General features: G+C 36.0%; 1 protein-coding gene across 3 annotated transcripts; it reads left to right on the forward strand.

Moving 5' to 3' along the window:
• The first annotated feature begins 1,987 nt into the window (after positions 1-1,987).
• Positions 1,988-17,263, forward strand: LOC147385752 (E3 SUMO-protein ligase SIZ1-like). 3 transcript variants are annotated; one of them, XM_086422734.1, is made up of 17 exons: positions 1,988-2,247; positions 2,361-2,623; positions 3,851-3,931; positions 4,697-4,739; positions 4,927-5,005; positions 6,297-6,459; positions 6,774-6,904; positions 7,929-7,997; positions 10,032-10,119; positions 10,236-10,311; positions 10,651-10,724; positions 10,969-11,076; positions 12,739-12,900; positions 14,525-14,629; positions 14,725-14,805; positions 14,900-16,106; positions 16,505-17,263. In XM_086422734.1, exons 2-17 carry the CDS (start codon positions 2,600-2,602, stop codon positions 16,648-16,650), a joined length of 2,637 nt encoding a protein of 878 aa, XP_086278860.1. In that variant the 5' UTR covers positions 1,988-2,247; positions 2,361-2,599; the 3' UTR covers positions 16,651-17,263. The 3 variants fall into 3 exon arrangements, with proteins under 3 accessions (XP_086278860.1, XP_086278861.1, XP_086278862.1); XM_086422735.1 differs by having other exon boundaries at positions 2,406-2,623; XM_086422736.1 differs by having other exon boundaries at positions 2,464-2,623.
• Positions 17,264-17,324: the final 61 nt, after the last annotated feature.

Below are 17,324 nucleotides of genomic sequence, written 5' to 3' on the forward strand. Positions count from 1 at the left end.
AGCAAGGCAGACTTGGTTGTTCATTTTATTCTTTTGATACTAACTTGATTGGCGAAGGATTGTCCATGGGGAGACCCAGGATCGAACTAAATAAAAAGACTTTACAAATGTAAAAATGGTAATGTTTTGCCAAAATGTTTACTGTGATTTTCAAGAATTACTTGGAGGATCAATCCGCTCGCTACTTATTCTTTTCTAAATCTTCGTGGATTATTCTTTTACAAATACTCTAACAATCAAGTTAGTGGTAATCAAATGACGTCTCATATATTTTTTATAAAAATCATGTACCTTATCATACTTTATTTATAGGTTTTCGGCCTCACTAATTATACTCTTTCTCAATTCTTGGGACTTGGATTAGTATTCCAACTAACAATCTCACATTGTCTTTGCAAGAATTGGCTTAGGAAGTTCAATTTCATGAATTTTTTGCTCTTCAATATTGATTTAGTGAGTGGACTCGTATGAAGGGATGTGACTTCATAGTTAGCTCCTTTGCTCAAGTATGTTCTTATCTATTAATCCTCTCTTGAATTTTCCTTTTAAAATCATATGGGTTTCAAAGGGCCCCTTAAAAGTGTGTTTCTTCATGTAGCAGGCAACACTTAATAAACTTCTTACTCTTGATCTTCTAATTAATTGGAGATTTATTACTCCTAATTTTTGTAATTCAACTGGGGAGTCAATTAACCGTATTTTAATTCATTGTCACCTAGTTCATTTCATTGGTCTCATTTCTTCAGTCTTTTCAAAATTATTAGGATGAACCCAAATTCGATGATTTCCTTATTGTAAAGTTGGGATTTGCCCTTATTTTCAAGTAGAGAGAAAATCCTTTGGATGTTTCTCTCTTTTGCCGTTACTTAAGAGATTTAATTCGAGAAGATTAAGAGGATCGTCAAAGGTGTTATGGCCTTTTGTCGTGATATGATCTTGAACATATTGGGGTTGTGTTTCTTTTGGTTAAGATGTGTTCGAAATTCAAAGGATTATTCTTTGTGAATTTTATTTTTAAATGAGATTCTATTTATAATTTGAATCATACTGGAGTGACTTCGAGCTAGAATCTCATATTGCACTTCTTGATATGAAAGTAGATAAGAATCATAAATGCTTTTACTCATATCTGGATGAAAAACATCTATAGTTCTCATTAACTTTCACATCAAAAAGTGTGATATGTGCATCTACGGTCACTTCAACATTATTCTTATAATTTTTAAGTGCTTTTGCTTTACCTCACTGCTTATCTCAGCTGACGGCTGTACTTTTATTCTTTTGCTCAATAAATTTTATAATTATTAAAATTTTTTTTTATGCATTATTAATTAAAAAAACACTTGGTTTCTTCACCATGATATAATAAAGAAAAAAACTTTGAAGCATCCATCTTGCTTCAAAGTTTTGATAGAATCATCTCTTTTGGATTACATTTGGTATTTCTAATGAGGGTAACACAAATATTTAAAAAAAAAAAAAAAATTTAAGATTTGAAATATAAAAATAAAAAGCCACATGTCATGTTACAAGGAGGTTTCTCTAAAATTTTTGAAGCGGACTTGATAGAATAATCTAACAAGTACTATCCTATGCCCCCCAAAAAAGTTCAAAAAAAAGGAAAGAAATTGCTTTAAAATGACACGTATAACAACTATGAACATATCCATGAGGACGAGACCATGCGATCAAGCTAGAAATTAAGACAATGTTGGGTGGCTGATGTGTAAAGTAAAGAGTAAAGTTAGAAACACAAAAATAAAAAGGGCAATGCTAAAGTGACTTACTAGACACTGCGTTCTATACTGCGCTGACGTGGAGATGCTTTCCCTCGAGATATATACGGTTCTGAGCACACCTCTATGTCAATTCAGTGTCGAACGCAGTGTCGAGGTTAGTCACTGTAGCATTGTTCAAAAAAGAAAGAAAAAAAAAAAGTCAGGAAAGACGGAAAGCTTCGTCGACAAGAAATTCAACGCCCGGATCTCCCACATGAATAAACCCCATTTGATAATAAGCGATACGTCCGGAATCTTATTGTAGTCGTAGGCTCGTAGCCGTGGTTGGAGTTGCAACTCGCGGCTCCGGCTACGGCTCGGTCAAGGGCGAAATAACGCGTGAAACGTTGTATGGTGGAAGTCGTCGTGAGAAGCTAAGCAATCCAAAATCCTCACAAACTATTCGATTTCTCGTAGTGAAGCATTTTCTTCAATCGATCTCATCCGTTATTCTCGATTTGATACCTCTGTAAGATCTCTTATTCATTTAAATAATTATTTATAGGGTTCGAGTTTATATTGTATTCTTAGGGTTTTGTTTCGATTTTCCCCTATTTTGATGTATTTCAATCGTATTTTTAGGTTATTTTGTTGGGGAATTTGTGTTTTGTTTCTGAATTCGGTTAGTGTTTGATTGGATCTTGGCTGATTTGGTGTACCTCGAATTGGATCGATTGATGATAAGGTGGCTGAAATTGGTTTCTGTGGGGGGTTCTGCTGTTGATCATTAGTTCTGTAGGTTTTGTTGTGGCACTGTAGTATCTCAGTTACTCTGGCTTCTGTTGCATAGAGGCCGGTTCGGTATTCAGATACGTTAGAAGATGGACTTGGAATCTACTTGCAAGGTATTTAATCTGTTTTGGTGATTATTGAGTTCTTATTATGTGTTAATTGACTTCCTTTACCACCATGAATCAGTTATTTTTATCCTGATTTAGATGTATTTGTAGATTCATTTCGGTTATTCTTTTGGCCATGTTTGTTTGAACATCGCGATGCCCACAATGCATGCATACATTATTATTTGTAACAATGAAGCCGAAGTGTTGGTTGGCATTGGACACGGAAATGGCGTGTACGACATAGCAGTTTTTGAGAGCCCAAAAAACCAAATGTCTGTACAAATTTAGTAGGTTTTGGGATTGGCTTCGAAGAGAGCTTCCTTCTCCGGAGCTAATCCAAACAGGCCTTTATTATATTGAAGTGCTTCAGCTTTATTTCACTTAGAAGTTTTATTGAAAAATAAAAATAACGAAAGATATCTATGAAAATTAAAAGAAAACATTTTGCCCACACCATCTAGCTACCCAATAACTTTTTAGTATCAAACAACTATATAGTGTTTAACAGCTTGATAAGTTTGTGTATGGAGCGTGGAAAATGGTATAGCTCTTTTATGCGTTGTTTTTATTATAGAATTTTATTTCAAATACAATTTATATATATACATACTTAACATGAACTGAAGTATCTTAAAATTATCTTATCTCAACGTATGAAATATACAATACCATATATCTGCTGATAGGGCTTGCAGGAATGGGTATCAATGTCAATTACGGCAGAAGTGTTTGTGTTGTTACATTGGTTGTAAAGTAATTGAATATGTTATTATATATCACCTGCAAGCACTTCTATCTTTGATATTGAGGTTAACCATTTATTATTTGTACATACTTTTAAAAATCATAGAAAGTCTAATATATTTGTTATTTTTATTTTTCAATTATGGCGTTCTTTCATTTATCCAAAAATAAAAAATATGGTGTTCTTGACCAATTATTGAGATAAAGTAAATGGAGGGTTTGTATGTTATAAGTTACTTGATGCAAATTGCAAACCAAGCACCATCCCAAAAAATGAAAAAAAAAGGGAGGATGATCGGCTGGTGCATTTTTAATGATTGATTGTTGTGCTTTGTCGAATTCCCTGGTCTTGTATTAATAATGGTCCTGAATTTGGCTCATTGTTTGCTATTGCTTTCGTCTCGTTCTGGGTATGGCTGGTGATGGTGGCATGGTGCATGTGAAATGGTCTTTCTTGTGACACAATTACTTGTATGTTTACCGCAGGATAAATTGACGTACTTCCGAATAAAAGAGCTTAAGTATGTCCTCAGTCAGCTTGGTCTTGCAAAGCAAGGAAAAAAACAGGTATGCCGTTCGTTTTTGTTATGTTGTTCATTCCCATATCTTGAAAATTCATGATGCTACTGTAGCCGTGTTTGCTGTTCTTGTTATTCCCATCTTTTTGTATTTCTCCTCCTCAGGCTGGTCACCTCTGAGGCCAGTTTTTTTTTTCCGTTCTTTTATTAAATTTTCAACTTATACAAAAAAAAAAAACATAATTCTGCTGAGTAAACAACTGTTATAGAATACCTTGAAACATGTATGACTTGTTTATTACTCAATTGAAATAAATAACTCTAGATTACCAGTAAGGGAATTATGGTTTTTGTTTACTAATTTGAATATCCCAAAATTCTTCTTAACGGACTGAACTTTGGACCTTGTGTGGAATTTGGCCTGATTAGGATGTCTAGAAGAGCCTAGAAAAATCTAATTTTCAACCACAGATTTGTGTCTACTGCTCTTGTTTTGACCTGTATATGTAATGGACTGAACTTTCGACCTTATATCTAGGCTACAATGAATTCTAGAGTGGGCTGGACCATGGGCTCATTCTTTTTTTTCTTCTTATTCTTTGTCAGATTTGTATGAAATTTGGGCCTGATTAGGAGGTTTAGAAGAGCATAGAAAAATCTAGTTTTCAACCTCAGATTTGTATGCAGTTCCTGTGTCAAAGTGTAGGTTTATATGTTTCTTGGTGTGGAGTGGATTCTGCTGTATTTGTCACCTTTAGAGGTGCTCCTTGTTGAGTTAGTTACAGATTACATGCTTCTCTTTTGTACTGTGCAGGACCTCATGGATAGAATTTTAGCTGTGCTTTCGGATGAGCAAGGTAACTAATTTGTCATGATTATTATTCTTTTTAACTTTGATGAATGGCTGCATGTATTGGTTATAGCTTAATGTAAAAGAGTACTATTTAAAAAAATGTTTTGATGAGTAAATAAATGAAGCTTTGGATCCGTTGGACCTTTAAAAATAATCATGCATGTTATATGTGTTTTGACCTTTTGGTGCAGCTTCCAAGATGCATGGTTGGGCCAAGAAAAATTCTATTGGGAGGAAAGGTGTGGCCAAAATAATCGATGACACTTACAGGTGACACCCTCTCACTTTATCTTTATCTCTTAAATGATGTTGTATAACAGGATGGGAAGGCCAATATGCTGCACTTGTTCATTTGGGACTTACCATCTTTTTTCCAAGCTGCAAAGTATAAACCATCATTACTTATCTTAGTTTCTACCATAATTTAGTTTGACTACGTTAACCTCAATTCTTATACTTGTCTATTTGCAACAAAGAAAATTTAATTGAAAGTTTGCTCAACTTATGATAAATGACAATGAGGAAATAAAAAAAGTTGGAATAACACATTAGTGGAAGAAAGTATATTCAGGTGATACATGAATAGTTTGGTTGAACATGGGTTATATGGTACGATATGGATCATCATTTTCTAAGAGGCAAGGTTGGAAGGTGGGGAATGGTGATTGCGTAGTTGTATTCTAAGGGTCATCTTTCATAAACAAGTAGATCTATTTGGGGGAGAGCCGTTTGCCTTGGAGTTCAAGAATCTCCCAGGTCCTAGTCTTCTACACAACTCCTCTCGTTTCTTTGGATGACTAGAGTTGTAGAAAGGACCACTTGGACTGGTTGGTTTTTGTGAACTTCTTGTCTACAATTGCAAGATGATTATCAGTATTGGTTCACAGAAATTTGAGTTAAAGAAAAAATGGTTAAAGAACCAGTTGGGTAAGAGCTTAGAGGAGTAGAGGTGGAAATGTGCGAGGCTTTGATTACTCATCCATTTCTCATTTGCATTGGAAGTTTGGTCCCATTCTATGTCTCTATTTCATTATTTCTGGTTCTTTCCCTAGTTCCGTCCTAAAATTGTTTGAAAGTTGGCATTCAGGGGTCTTTTGGGGAGAGAAAGGGTATTATGGGTTTTAATCCCTTTTGTTGTTTGTTGGAGACTTTGGAAGTCAGGAATAACTCACTTTTTGAAGGAAAAAAAGCAAATACTTCAAGAAGTTATTATTAAGACCCATCATTTGTTGTTGTTGTTTTTTGTGTGTGTGTACACTGATTTAGGGGATTTTTTTGTTTTTTTGAAGATTTCTTTTTTAGATGGGATTTCATTCGTAGGCTTACTGATTAATGGCGTTCTTTTGTAATGGTTGGTCATCTTGACCACCAACTATATTTTATTCTAATATAGTATATACTTAAAAAAAATCTTATTTTATTTTACCTTTCCCTTTGAAGTCTATTGTGCTTTGCTGTTTTATGTCCTGCTGGGATATCATTCTTTCCCTTATTCTGTTATTTCAAATGAAGCTCCACCCCCCCGGCAAATGGAAGCTAATTTTCCCCATCCTTCTGCCAGAAAAATGCAGATTCCTGGGGCTACTGAATTAGCATCGACTGGGCAGAGTGGCTCAGATATCAATGATGTGATGTTAAAAGAAGAAATTGATGATTCTTTTCCTTTGGACACGAAGGTTCGCTGTCCCTGTGGACGTTCTTCGCTTAACGAGTCAATGATTCAGGTAATGCTGTATATTTAATTTTGTTTTCTCACTAATTGTTTTAATTGTTTTGGGGTCTTTTCGTATTTAGTGGTTCATTGTCTACCTAGAGGTTGGTATATAGTTTGAATTTGTTGCCCTTTTCAATCCTTTTGGTCACTTTCTCCTGCAGTTGTTGGATACTTCAATCGTAAGTATAAGTGCCATATCTATACACTATGTTGTGGTCGTGTCTTGGCATATCCACATGACATAATATTTGTTGAATTGCTTTCTTTGCTTTTTTAATTAACATTTTGCTTTTAGTTGTTATTGATGGTTGTTTGTATTTTCAGTGCGAGGATCCACGATGTCATGTGTGGCAACACATTGGCTGTGTTATTATTCCGGAGAAACCTATGGAGGGTGTTCCACCAGTTCCACCTCAATTTTTTTGTGAAATTTGTCGAATCAGTCGGGCAGACCCGTATGTTTCAATCACTTTTATCTTAATTATTTCTTTGTATATAGATTACATGGAAAAAATAAATTCCATTACCTTGTATAGGCGGATATTATTGATGTCCTGGAACTTCATGTCATCTCTTTTCAAAAAGTAGTTTTAAACAGATGGTAGGGAATTTTTTTTAATGCTTGTGCAAATCATTTGATATGTTCAAATTCTTTGATTGTGGTCTAAATTACCAAAGCATTTTTATTGTTGGGATTCCTTCCTGCTTTCTTGGGACACTTCAACTTTGTCTTTCAGCTTTTATGGTTCCAGTTGTATATCTGTTTTCAGCCATCACCTTTCCTGTCTGACATGTAAATTTGTTACAAAATGTCAATCTTATTAACACTTCATTTTTCTTTCATAGATATTCATTTTTTATAAATGTTCATTTTTAGGTCATTCTAATTTTTTTATCTTTTCTAGTCAGAAAAGATTTGGAGTTTTAAAATCCTTTTGTTGAGTGATGACAAGACGTTATTTTGCACTGGTTTTCCATTTATGAATCTATTTGTTTAGCCCGTTTCCATGGGGATTGCCTGCAAGGTTCATAACTACTCTTCTTACTATAGGAAGCTTACCTAGCTAACGCTTAGATCAGGCTCTACCCAATCTTTTCTGGTTCACCCCAACATAACCCACATGTCCAACTGTTGCTGAGCAGTTTTATTAATAGGAATCTTAGGTCTTTATTGGATAACGGATAGTTTTGAATTTCGGGATTTGTTTGAAATATTCAATGACTTGATTGATAATGTTAAATGCTAAAAGGCTGTAGAATGTTCACTACAAACACTTTTACCATGTTTTCACACATTAGTTATGTTTTGGTAGTGATTAATAATACTATTTATACACTTTTTTTGCTGAACCTTTTAATGGTGATGCTCTTTTTAACTAACAGATGTTATAATTTAGGTCTTTTACTATTCTATTACTTTCTGTTCGGTTGGGAAATTGAGAATTTGTTGCAAGCCCTAATTTCTCTTGCAATGAACAGTTTTTGGGTTACGCACTCACAGCCGTTACATCCGGTGAAGTTGACTGCTTCAAATCTTCCCACTGACGGGTTAGTGACTCTTTTTCTGATCTTCTCTATATTTGGTTTGATGCTGATGCTGATGCTGATGCTGAATTTTTAATTTTTTTTTTTTTTTTTAAGTTATTAAATGTTTCTAAAGTTGTATAATAATCCTTGCATTGAATAACATGATTACATGATATAGTTGCAAAACCTTTTCGTTTTAGTTATGTAGGATAAATGCCTCTAGAAAAACTTGAATAAGAACACTGACCTTAGACAAAGGGAGGGTGCCTCTCCTAATGTGTAAGCTTTTCCAATGCCTTTTAGATTAAGGAGTGAACCTCTGAGGGGAAAGGACCTTACCTCAAAGCGTCAAGGCATTTTGCAAGAACATTTCCTTGAGGAGATTCTTAATGTGCAAGTGTCCAATGCTTTTGATGGTATTTCTCCATATTGTGGAGACCATCCTTATAATTTCAATGTATTCTCATATTTCTGTACGGTTGGATAGAGTAAGTATAGACTAACTCATATATATATATATATATAGGATTGGGTTCGAGTGACATATCTGGACAAAGATCCAGACAAATCTTCATGTCTGTCGGATCTGTGAAGATCCAATGGTAGAGATTGGTTTAAATGCATGTGGTTAATTGTTTTGCTTATAATTTTCTGATTTGTACAACTAACTCCCAATGTCTTAAACAACCCTCAAACAAAAAACGAAAAAAAACAAAAAGTAACTCCTCTTGTTCACTCTCCTAACCCTCTCCACCCTAAACAGAACTGTTTTCTTCACTCTCCTAACCTTAACCCTCTCCATTGCAGCTGCTCGCAAAAACAAAAGAAACCGACACATATCTTCTCCCTCACTCGTCTTCACCCTCAATTGTGTGAACAACTTGTTTCTAATGGCTTCATCTTAGGTTATCTCTGTGACAACGACTCAAAATCCTTCTCTGCTATTTGAACAATGAGTTTCTAACGGCTTCATCTCAGGCGATCTCTGCGATGACGACGACGACTCAAAACCCTTCTCTGCTATTCAAACAACTTGTTTCTAACGGCTTCAATGTATAAAAGGAGTCGGTTCACTTAACAAAGTAAAAATGCATATACATATATCATTTTCAACAAAAATTCAGAGTTTTCAACAATAGAAAATGAGATGGGTAATTACAACCTAAGCAACAACACAGATTTTCAGCAATAGAACCTCGAGAACACAGAGATTCGGGGTTTTCGTTGTCTGAGTCGTCATCTTCACCTGAGATGGAGACAGCGATGAGTACTGATAATTTTTTGGGGGAAGAAGACGATGAAGAAGACAGTGGTGAGTGGAGCTACAAATCACAGGTTAGGGTTAGAGAGGAGAGTGAACCAGAGAGTTTTTTTTTTTGGTTTTGTTGGATTATAAGTTTATTGGGGTTGTGAGGTTGTGGGGAGGTAGTTGCAAATATCAGACAAGTTTTAAGTGAAATAAATGATCACATGTTTTTAAACAGATCTACGCAATTGAATTTGTGGAGATCCAACGGTGACAATGATTTGTCTGGATCTTTGTCCCTATATTTGTCACTCGAACCTGACTCATATATATATATATATGGGTCAGGTTCTTTTGACGAAGTCCTAGACAAATTTTTGTCTTATATGACTAAAATGTTTTGGAATGGGCTGATTTTTTGGGAGGATGATCTATATAGTGAGTAGATCACCCTCATAAAAAATCAGCCAATTCTGAAAATTCTAACCTCATGAAAAGTGGCTACAAACTAATGGTAAAAAAGTGACGGTTCATGATTCTTCAACTTATAAACTGGGGTTAAAATTTTCAGAATTTGCTGATTTTTGTGAGGATGATTTTCTCACCATAGAGATCATCCTCACAAAAAAATCAGCCCATTCCAAAACTTTTAACTCATATAAGACACAGTGCTTTGTCTAGGATGTTGTCTAGGATTTTGTCAAAAGAACGCTACATATATATATATATTGCTGTGTTTTTTGGTTTTTATTATCGTTCTGTATTTCCTTTTCCGTGAACTTTAGTTGCACATTTGAAATGTGTTGCAGGACAAACCCAGTTCAGAGTGTGGAAAGAGCATTTCAACTGACAAGGGCAGACAGAGATTTATTTCTAAAAGCAGAATATGATGTCCAGGTTGGTTTCCGTCAGTTTAGTTTTTCAATGCATTTGATATGATTTCGATTGAGAAATTATCTGGTATTGAAGAGTTCTAGCTGATGATTTATGTATAACTTGACCCCTCACGTCAGGCATGGTGCATTCTTCTCAATGATAAAGTTCCTTTTAGGATGCAGTGGCCACAATATGCTGATTTGCAGGTCAATGGTACGTGGACTCCTATTTATATACAACATTATAATTTCCATTCTTTGGCTGACGTTATTACTAAAATTTGTGAAGTAATGATGCATTTTTTTTTTTTTTTTGTTCTTACATAGTCTTCTGATGTTATTCAATTTCTTTCATTCTTCTCTGTGTATTTTATGCTTTGTCTGGACTTGTATATAAATAGTCATCCGATGATTCCCAATTTTCTTTTCTTTTGTTGTTGTTTTGGTCTTTAAGCTTGAACTTTTTACAATCTTCTTAAATTTGAAGGAAATAGATTTTCTTTTAATGTTGTTCCATGGTTTGTTTTACTTAGCTTTTATATGTTTCCCACAGGTGTGCAAGTTAGGACAACTAATAGGCCTGGCTCTCAATTGTTAGGAGCTAATGGCCGTGATGATGGGCCAGCCGTGAGTCTCTTTCTGCTTCTCTACAAACTTTACTTTTTTTTTTTTTCTTGTGATGCTGATTCATCTGTTGTATATCTATTTGTTTTAGCCCTGTTTCCATGTTTTTGTGTCTGTGTTTTGCCAGCTCTTCTTATTTTTACCGGTTTGATTAATTAAACTTGAACAAGTTCTGAAGTGATGTCATTTTGTAAATTAATTAGTTCCACCACTTAATTCTTTCATGACTTAAATATTTCCTTGTCAGATTACAACATGTACCAGAGAGGGGACGAACAAGATATCTTTAACAGGATGTGATGCTCGCATCTTCTGTTTGGGGGTCCGGATTGTAAGGCGGCGTACAGTTCAGCAGGTAGTGCTTTTTTTTTTTGTTTAATTATTATTTTATTTGTGAAGATAGCCTTGGATTAAATCACCATATGTTGTCTTCTGGAATTTATTACTTTGCCTCAATTTACTTATGTTAATATGGGATATTTTTGTTAACACCTCATGTATTTAGAGCATTTTTGTTTTGTTTCATAGGTTTTAGTAATATTTTTTAATTATTGAATCTGAGCTATTGTCACTACTTTATTTTTTGCTTTTATTATCTTATGCATGAAGGAATTATTTCCAATGCTGTTTGTCTGTGCCTCCAACTTAAAACATGTAATTACTCTTTGGTCCATTCACACTGCAGCAGGAAATTACAGTCTTTTATCTTCCTTTTGTTACTATTTTCACTCCCCACCGAATAACTATTTATGTTGTGTTTAGCAACTCTCTTTAGAACTGGGTTGCCCCTCTTGCTGATGTAGAATAGGCGAATTTGTGATACTTCCCGCTGTCTGATTATTGGAAATGATTTGGCAAATATCACCCAATTGGTTTCTCATGATGTCTTACAAATCAAGTGATGTCCAATGCAAGTTTCCTATGTAGTGGATATTGGTTACCTTTTTTAATGCTCAATTCTTTACACTGGTCATGCAAGTTTAAGCAAATAAGTTACTCACTGGGGATCAGGTCTTAATAGCTCATAGCTTATTGAGACATTTTGATATTTGTGTCATAAATTCTAAATTTTACTTTTATCAGCTATTTAGTATAGGTGTTTTTTTATCTTGCCCATCTGAAATGGTCTAAACTACTTTACCAGGATCAGGTTTTAATAGCTCATAATATATCAAGGCATTGTTTTTAGGTCATTGTATAATTTCAAATTTACTTCTATTAACTATTTGTCATTATATAATTTCAAGTTTACTTTTATCCACTATTTTGGTATTAACAGTGTTGTAGATCTTGCCCATCGGCAGACAGTGCAATATCTGAAGCAGAGAATGATGTGATTCTGGATTTAACTATTTTGGGATACCTTTTACTGTTAGCAGTGCTTTTTAATTTCAACTGTTTGCTCCATTGAGTTGTTATCCTCAAGATTATGTGATCACAAAGAACAAATGGGTCAGTCAGCTGGAAAAAATTTGTTCACTTATCTTTCTTTATTTTTGTCTCTGTTACCTGCAAAGCCTAATTGATATTGCATTTTTATCTCAGGCTTGTAGTTTCAATTATTCCTTTTGATATGTAAAGTTGAATGTGCATGTTGGGTAAAATCTTCAATATGTGCATTGTTCGTGATGTTCTATTACCTCTTCGTACTATACCTCCTGAAGCCAAGGTTTTTAATTTCATCTCTAAACATTGTATTGTCATGGATAAAAAGCAGAGACTGCTCCTGACCGAGTCAGTACCAAAAACTCCAATGTTTCAGGATCTATGTCTTGTAAGGTCTTAGCCGATGTATTCTAGGACGTTATGAAACTTTAGACCATTATTATGAGCACATCAGATTGTTGGCATGCCTTGGAGTATTGTTGAGAAATTTATGTATGGTGGTTGGATGAAACTTAATGATATTCGTTCAATCGATCGTCATCGTTCTTTTTGTATGACCATCCCCTGTGATTCTTTGGTTTGTTTTTTATCTTATTTTATATGGTTATTCAATTGTTTAATTCTTGCATAGGTTCTCAACTTGATTCCCAAAGAACTAGATGGTGAACTTTTTGAAGATGCTCTTGCACGTGTTTGCCGTTGCGTTGGGGGTGGAAATGCTACAGATAATGCAGATAGTGACAGTGATTTGGAAGTGGTTGCTGATTCGATTACTGTTAATCTGCGCTGCCCTGTAAGTAGTAGTATTTTGTAGGTATATCTATTTGTTATTGTTGGAATTGCAGAAGCGACGTTAGATGCGTTCAAAAGTTGGTTGCCTGTATAGGTTTCCTTCTGTTTTCTTCCCATCATTTAGAACAAATGGGTCGAATATAAAATGTTGCATTGCATGAACGTGAGGCGAATTCCCAACTTTTCCCAATTTTCTTTTTCTCTCCATTGTATGTCACATTAAGAAGATTGCCTCGTTAGTTGACCTTTTTGGCATAAAATCAAGTTGGTTATCTGATATCCGAGATTTTTTGTTCTTTCACTCCCGCCAATAATTTTCTAACATGGTTCTTAATTTTTTTATGCAAGATGTTGGTGATACTTTATGCACAACTACAATTTTTTTTTGTCCTTCAGTTGACATATTCTTAGTCTTCAAAATATTATTATGTATTTTTGAAACTTTATTTGAATACTTTTTCTCTTAAGGTGCTATGTATGTTCTTCTTCTCTAAAGTGCTGTCTCTTTTTTCTCTCTTTAACTCTACTTAACTCTACCAAGCATGTGCGCTCTTTGGCCCCCTAAGAATTTTCATTTATTCCTAAACATCTTGGGTAGTCTTCATTGCTTTGGTCCACTGATGTGACTGACAAACTTTTTGTTAGCCTCAGATAGGGCTTAAAATAGGTCGAATTTTATCTAAAATCCGAGTGATCCAAATCTGAATTTAGCGGCTTTGGTTCTTCTAGTATATCCGGAAAAAATTCGGATATGGGTTTATGTCCCTTGACCCGAGTTGGATACGGATCCTTATATATGCCTAGATCCGAATGATATATTATTTTGTAACTTATATTTTTTGATATTCATTTATTCAACCAAGTGTTGGGCGCAGTGGCCAAGGCCTCCCTCCAAAAAGGGAGAGGTCTTGAGTACCAGTCACCTTACAAGAGGGATCTTTATTATTTATTAAAATAGCCTTAAACGGTTCAAAATTAACCGACCAGCCCAAATCAATTAACTTGGTCTGGGCGGATTCGGATACGAGTTTATTGAAAGTAAAATGGTTCGGATATGGTTTTAGCTAGTAGAATCCGAGTCGGATTCGGATCTGGATAAAACATTTGTATATGGATATACTCATATCCGGCCTAAACCCGACCTGTTTTAAGCCCTAGCCTCAGAGCTTCCCAAGTGATCTTCTATGAACAAATATACATTTGAAAATAATAATTTTATAACTAGAAAAAGGAAGAACGACACATTCTAATCAGAACAGTTCCCCTTTCTCACAATGGTTCCCAATCTAGCAAACCTAACCCTTTTTACCACTAAACCTAATTACAACACCTTATTGCAAAACTTCACATTTCTCATATCTAATTGTCCTTGTGAACCCTTGTCACAATGGCCAATAAAACCTTTTGGGCGTGAAACCTTTTCAAAACCCGTTTAAAATTTTTTTTTCTTCTTCACCATCTAATTAGCCTTTCCATCACCCTTCCTAATGTAGAACAAACCTAGAATTGAACAAATATAGATTGTCCTACATCAGTGCTTTAACATAAAAATGTGGAATTGGAGTGAGCATGAATATGGTGTATAATTATACTAACAGATGTTCATGTGTGTTTGTGAATGACAGTTGAGTGGGTCTAGAATGAAGATTGCTGGCAGGTTCAAACCTTGTGCACACATGGGCTGTTTTGACCTTGAAACATTTGTGGAACTTAACCAACGGTCTAGGAAGGCAAGTAATTCACCATGTTACATTATTTGTTTGTATTGTCTTCTTTTAGTTAGTTTGTAAATATATGTTAACTAGTCTTAGTGCATTGGCTGCAGTGGCAGTGTCCAATTTGCCTCAAGAACTACTCGGTAGAGAATGTCATCATTGACCCATACTTCAATCGCATTACAACTATGGTAGTGCCTACTCTAGACCTCCAGTTCCTTGATTTAATCTGTTTGTTAATTATATAGTAGAATATTGCTGACCTGTTCTTTTCTGGTGGAACAGATGCGAGATTGCGGAGAAGATGTAACTGATATAGATGTGAAGCCTGACGGTTCTTGGCGGGCAAAGAATGAAAATGAGCGATGGGATCTTGCACAGTGGCACTCCCCCGATGGATCTCTTTGTGTCACTACAGACAGAGTGGCGAAACTTGACTTGGAAACCTTAAGGCAGGTCAAACAGGAAGGGCTTTCAGAAGGAAATACTGGTTTGAAACTAGGAATCAGGAAGAACCGGAATGGGATGTGGGAAGTTAGCAAAGCTGAAGAAAAGCACACCCTATCTTCTGGGAACCAATTAGAAGAGAAATTCGTAAAACAATGTCAGAAAGTCATGCCTATGGGCAGCAGTGCTACTGGAAGTTCTAGGGATGAAGATCCAAGTGTTAATCAAGATGGTGGTGTACATTTTGATTTCTCTACCAACAATGGCAATGAGCTTGATTCTATTTCTCTCAACTTTGACTCAGCCTATGGAGTTACCGACATAATTCCTAATGCACCTACAGGGAAGGCCGATGTCATTGTTCTCAGTGATTCAGAGGATGAGAATGGGAATCTAATTCCTCCTGAAGCTGGCTATGGGACTGATCAAGCTGACGCTAGTGGCATTCCTTTCTCTGTCCCCCCTCCTGGAGGTCCACACTTGTACCCAGAAGATCCATGTGTTGGTAGTAGTGGCATAGGTCTATTCAGTGGTCATGATGATGAAATTGGGATGCCTCTCTGGTCATCATTGCCTTCTGGTACTCAAGCTGGCACTGGATTCCAACTATTTGGTACAGAGGCAGATGTCTCGGATACTTTAGTCGATGTGCAGAATACTTCTATTACATGTCCCACATCCATGAATGGCTATGCATTGGCTCCAGACATGACTATCGGATCTGCAACTCATGTCCCTTACTCAGTCTGTCTGTCCAACCCCGACATGAATGGTGGTTTGGTTGATAATCCCTTGGCGGCATTTGGTGGGAATGACCCTTCTCTGCAAATTTTCCTTCCTTCTCATCCAGCTGGTCCGTTAATTCAAGCTGATGTCAGAGACCAACCTGATATGTCCAATGGTGTAGGTACCGAGGACTGGATTTCTCTTAGTCTCGGTGGTGGTGGCAGTGGTCATGTTGAGTCAGCAGCTGCAAATGGCTTGAATTCAAGACAGCAGTTTGCTTCCAAAGATGGTAGTAGGATGGAGTCTTTAGCTGACACAGGTTTGTTTCCCACCCCAAAGTGGTATAATTTAGTTATACTTGTGTCAGAAAGAGTGTGGAAGAGAAAGAAGCTGTCTTCCCATGCCTAAGTACATGTGCAATGGAGTTGGACTGTTCCATGGGTTTTTTTTTTGTGATGACGGGGGTGTCAGGACTTGTAGGCCCGACTACTTAGGGCAAGGCAACTGGCCTTTTAGAGTACCATATCTTACCCAAATCCCCTGAGTACATGTACTACTCAACTCTCAATTGTTGGTTTTCAACACCTTGCGTGATTGCTTCATCAGCAACATGCATTGAGAGGACAGTTACTCGCTTACTTCCCCTTTGTCTTGACACTTTTATGTTTCTGTTACTTGGGCCGACTTTTACTTATGTTTTTCTTCTTCTTTGCACAGCTTCTTTGCTTCTTAGTATGAGTGATGATAGGACTGACAAGACCACTACAAATAAGCCGAAGTTTGGTGGTCCTTTCTCATTTCCTCGCCAGCCACGGTCTGTACGTCCCCGGTTGTATCTTTCCATAGATTCTGATTCTGATTAGAGAGGCAGAATGTGTTTGCTGTGGTATTATTTGAGAGAATCTGCTCAACCATCCACCCACCTTTGGATGAATTGTTTGGAATGGTTTTGGCAGTCAATTTCCTCTCTTTGTTCCATTATGGTCTCTACTGAGAAATTGGGAATGGGTTGCTGGTTACAGTGCAAGACAAAAGGGAGACTGTCTTGATCCTGCAACATCTTTGCTACTGGTTGACGACCTATACTGTAGCTCCAAAATACTTTTCTCCTGTACCAGAGCTGGCTGGTATGAGTTTCTTTCTTCATACCCTCTCCTTTTGATTTGAAGATTTGTTGCAGCTGTGAAGTTAATCATTTGTATAGTAGAGAATGAAACACTTTGGGGGTGAAGGTGGAAACAGATCCCAAAGTTTTAAGCCTTTGTTCATTTTATTTGGTAGAAAAGGTGCAAAAGCCTTTAGATACAAAGTGGAGGAATACCCCCACTTGTACCTTAATTTATATATGATCTCTGTATTTTGGTTAGGGTAGATGATGATTACAAGCTGTCTGTAAATTCATACTGTCCCTTCGCCGAGCTTTCATTGATTAATAGAAAGTCCATGAATGTCAAAACATGGTTCATGTTGTCATAACCTCAAAATTTTTTTTGGAGTGAGTTATAGCTAATGATGAACTATGCTTAAATTTGGTCTT

The sequence above is a fragment of the Akebia trifoliata genome, chromosome 14, assembly GCF_017979445.1.
Source record: "Akebia trifoliata isolate Shusen 1 chromosome 14, ASM1797944v1, whole genome shotgun sequence".
In the NCBI taxonomy this organism is placed as follows: Eukaryota; Viridiplantae; Streptophyta; class Magnoliopsida; order Ranunculales; family Lardizabalaceae; genus Akebia; species Akebia trifoliata.

Coding starts and splice junctions, on each gene's coding strand:
- LOC147385752 (XM_086422734.1), top strand. CDS start 2,600: ATGGACTTGGAATCTACTTGCAAG. Junction 3,932..4,696: donor CAAAGCAAGGAAAAAAACAG/GTATGCCGTTCG, acceptor TGTACTGTGCAG/GACCTCATGGATAGAATTTT. Junction 12,901..14,524: donor CTGTTAATCTGCGCTGCCCT/GTAAGTAGTAGT, acceptor TGTGAATGACAG/TTGAGTGGGTCTAGAATGAA.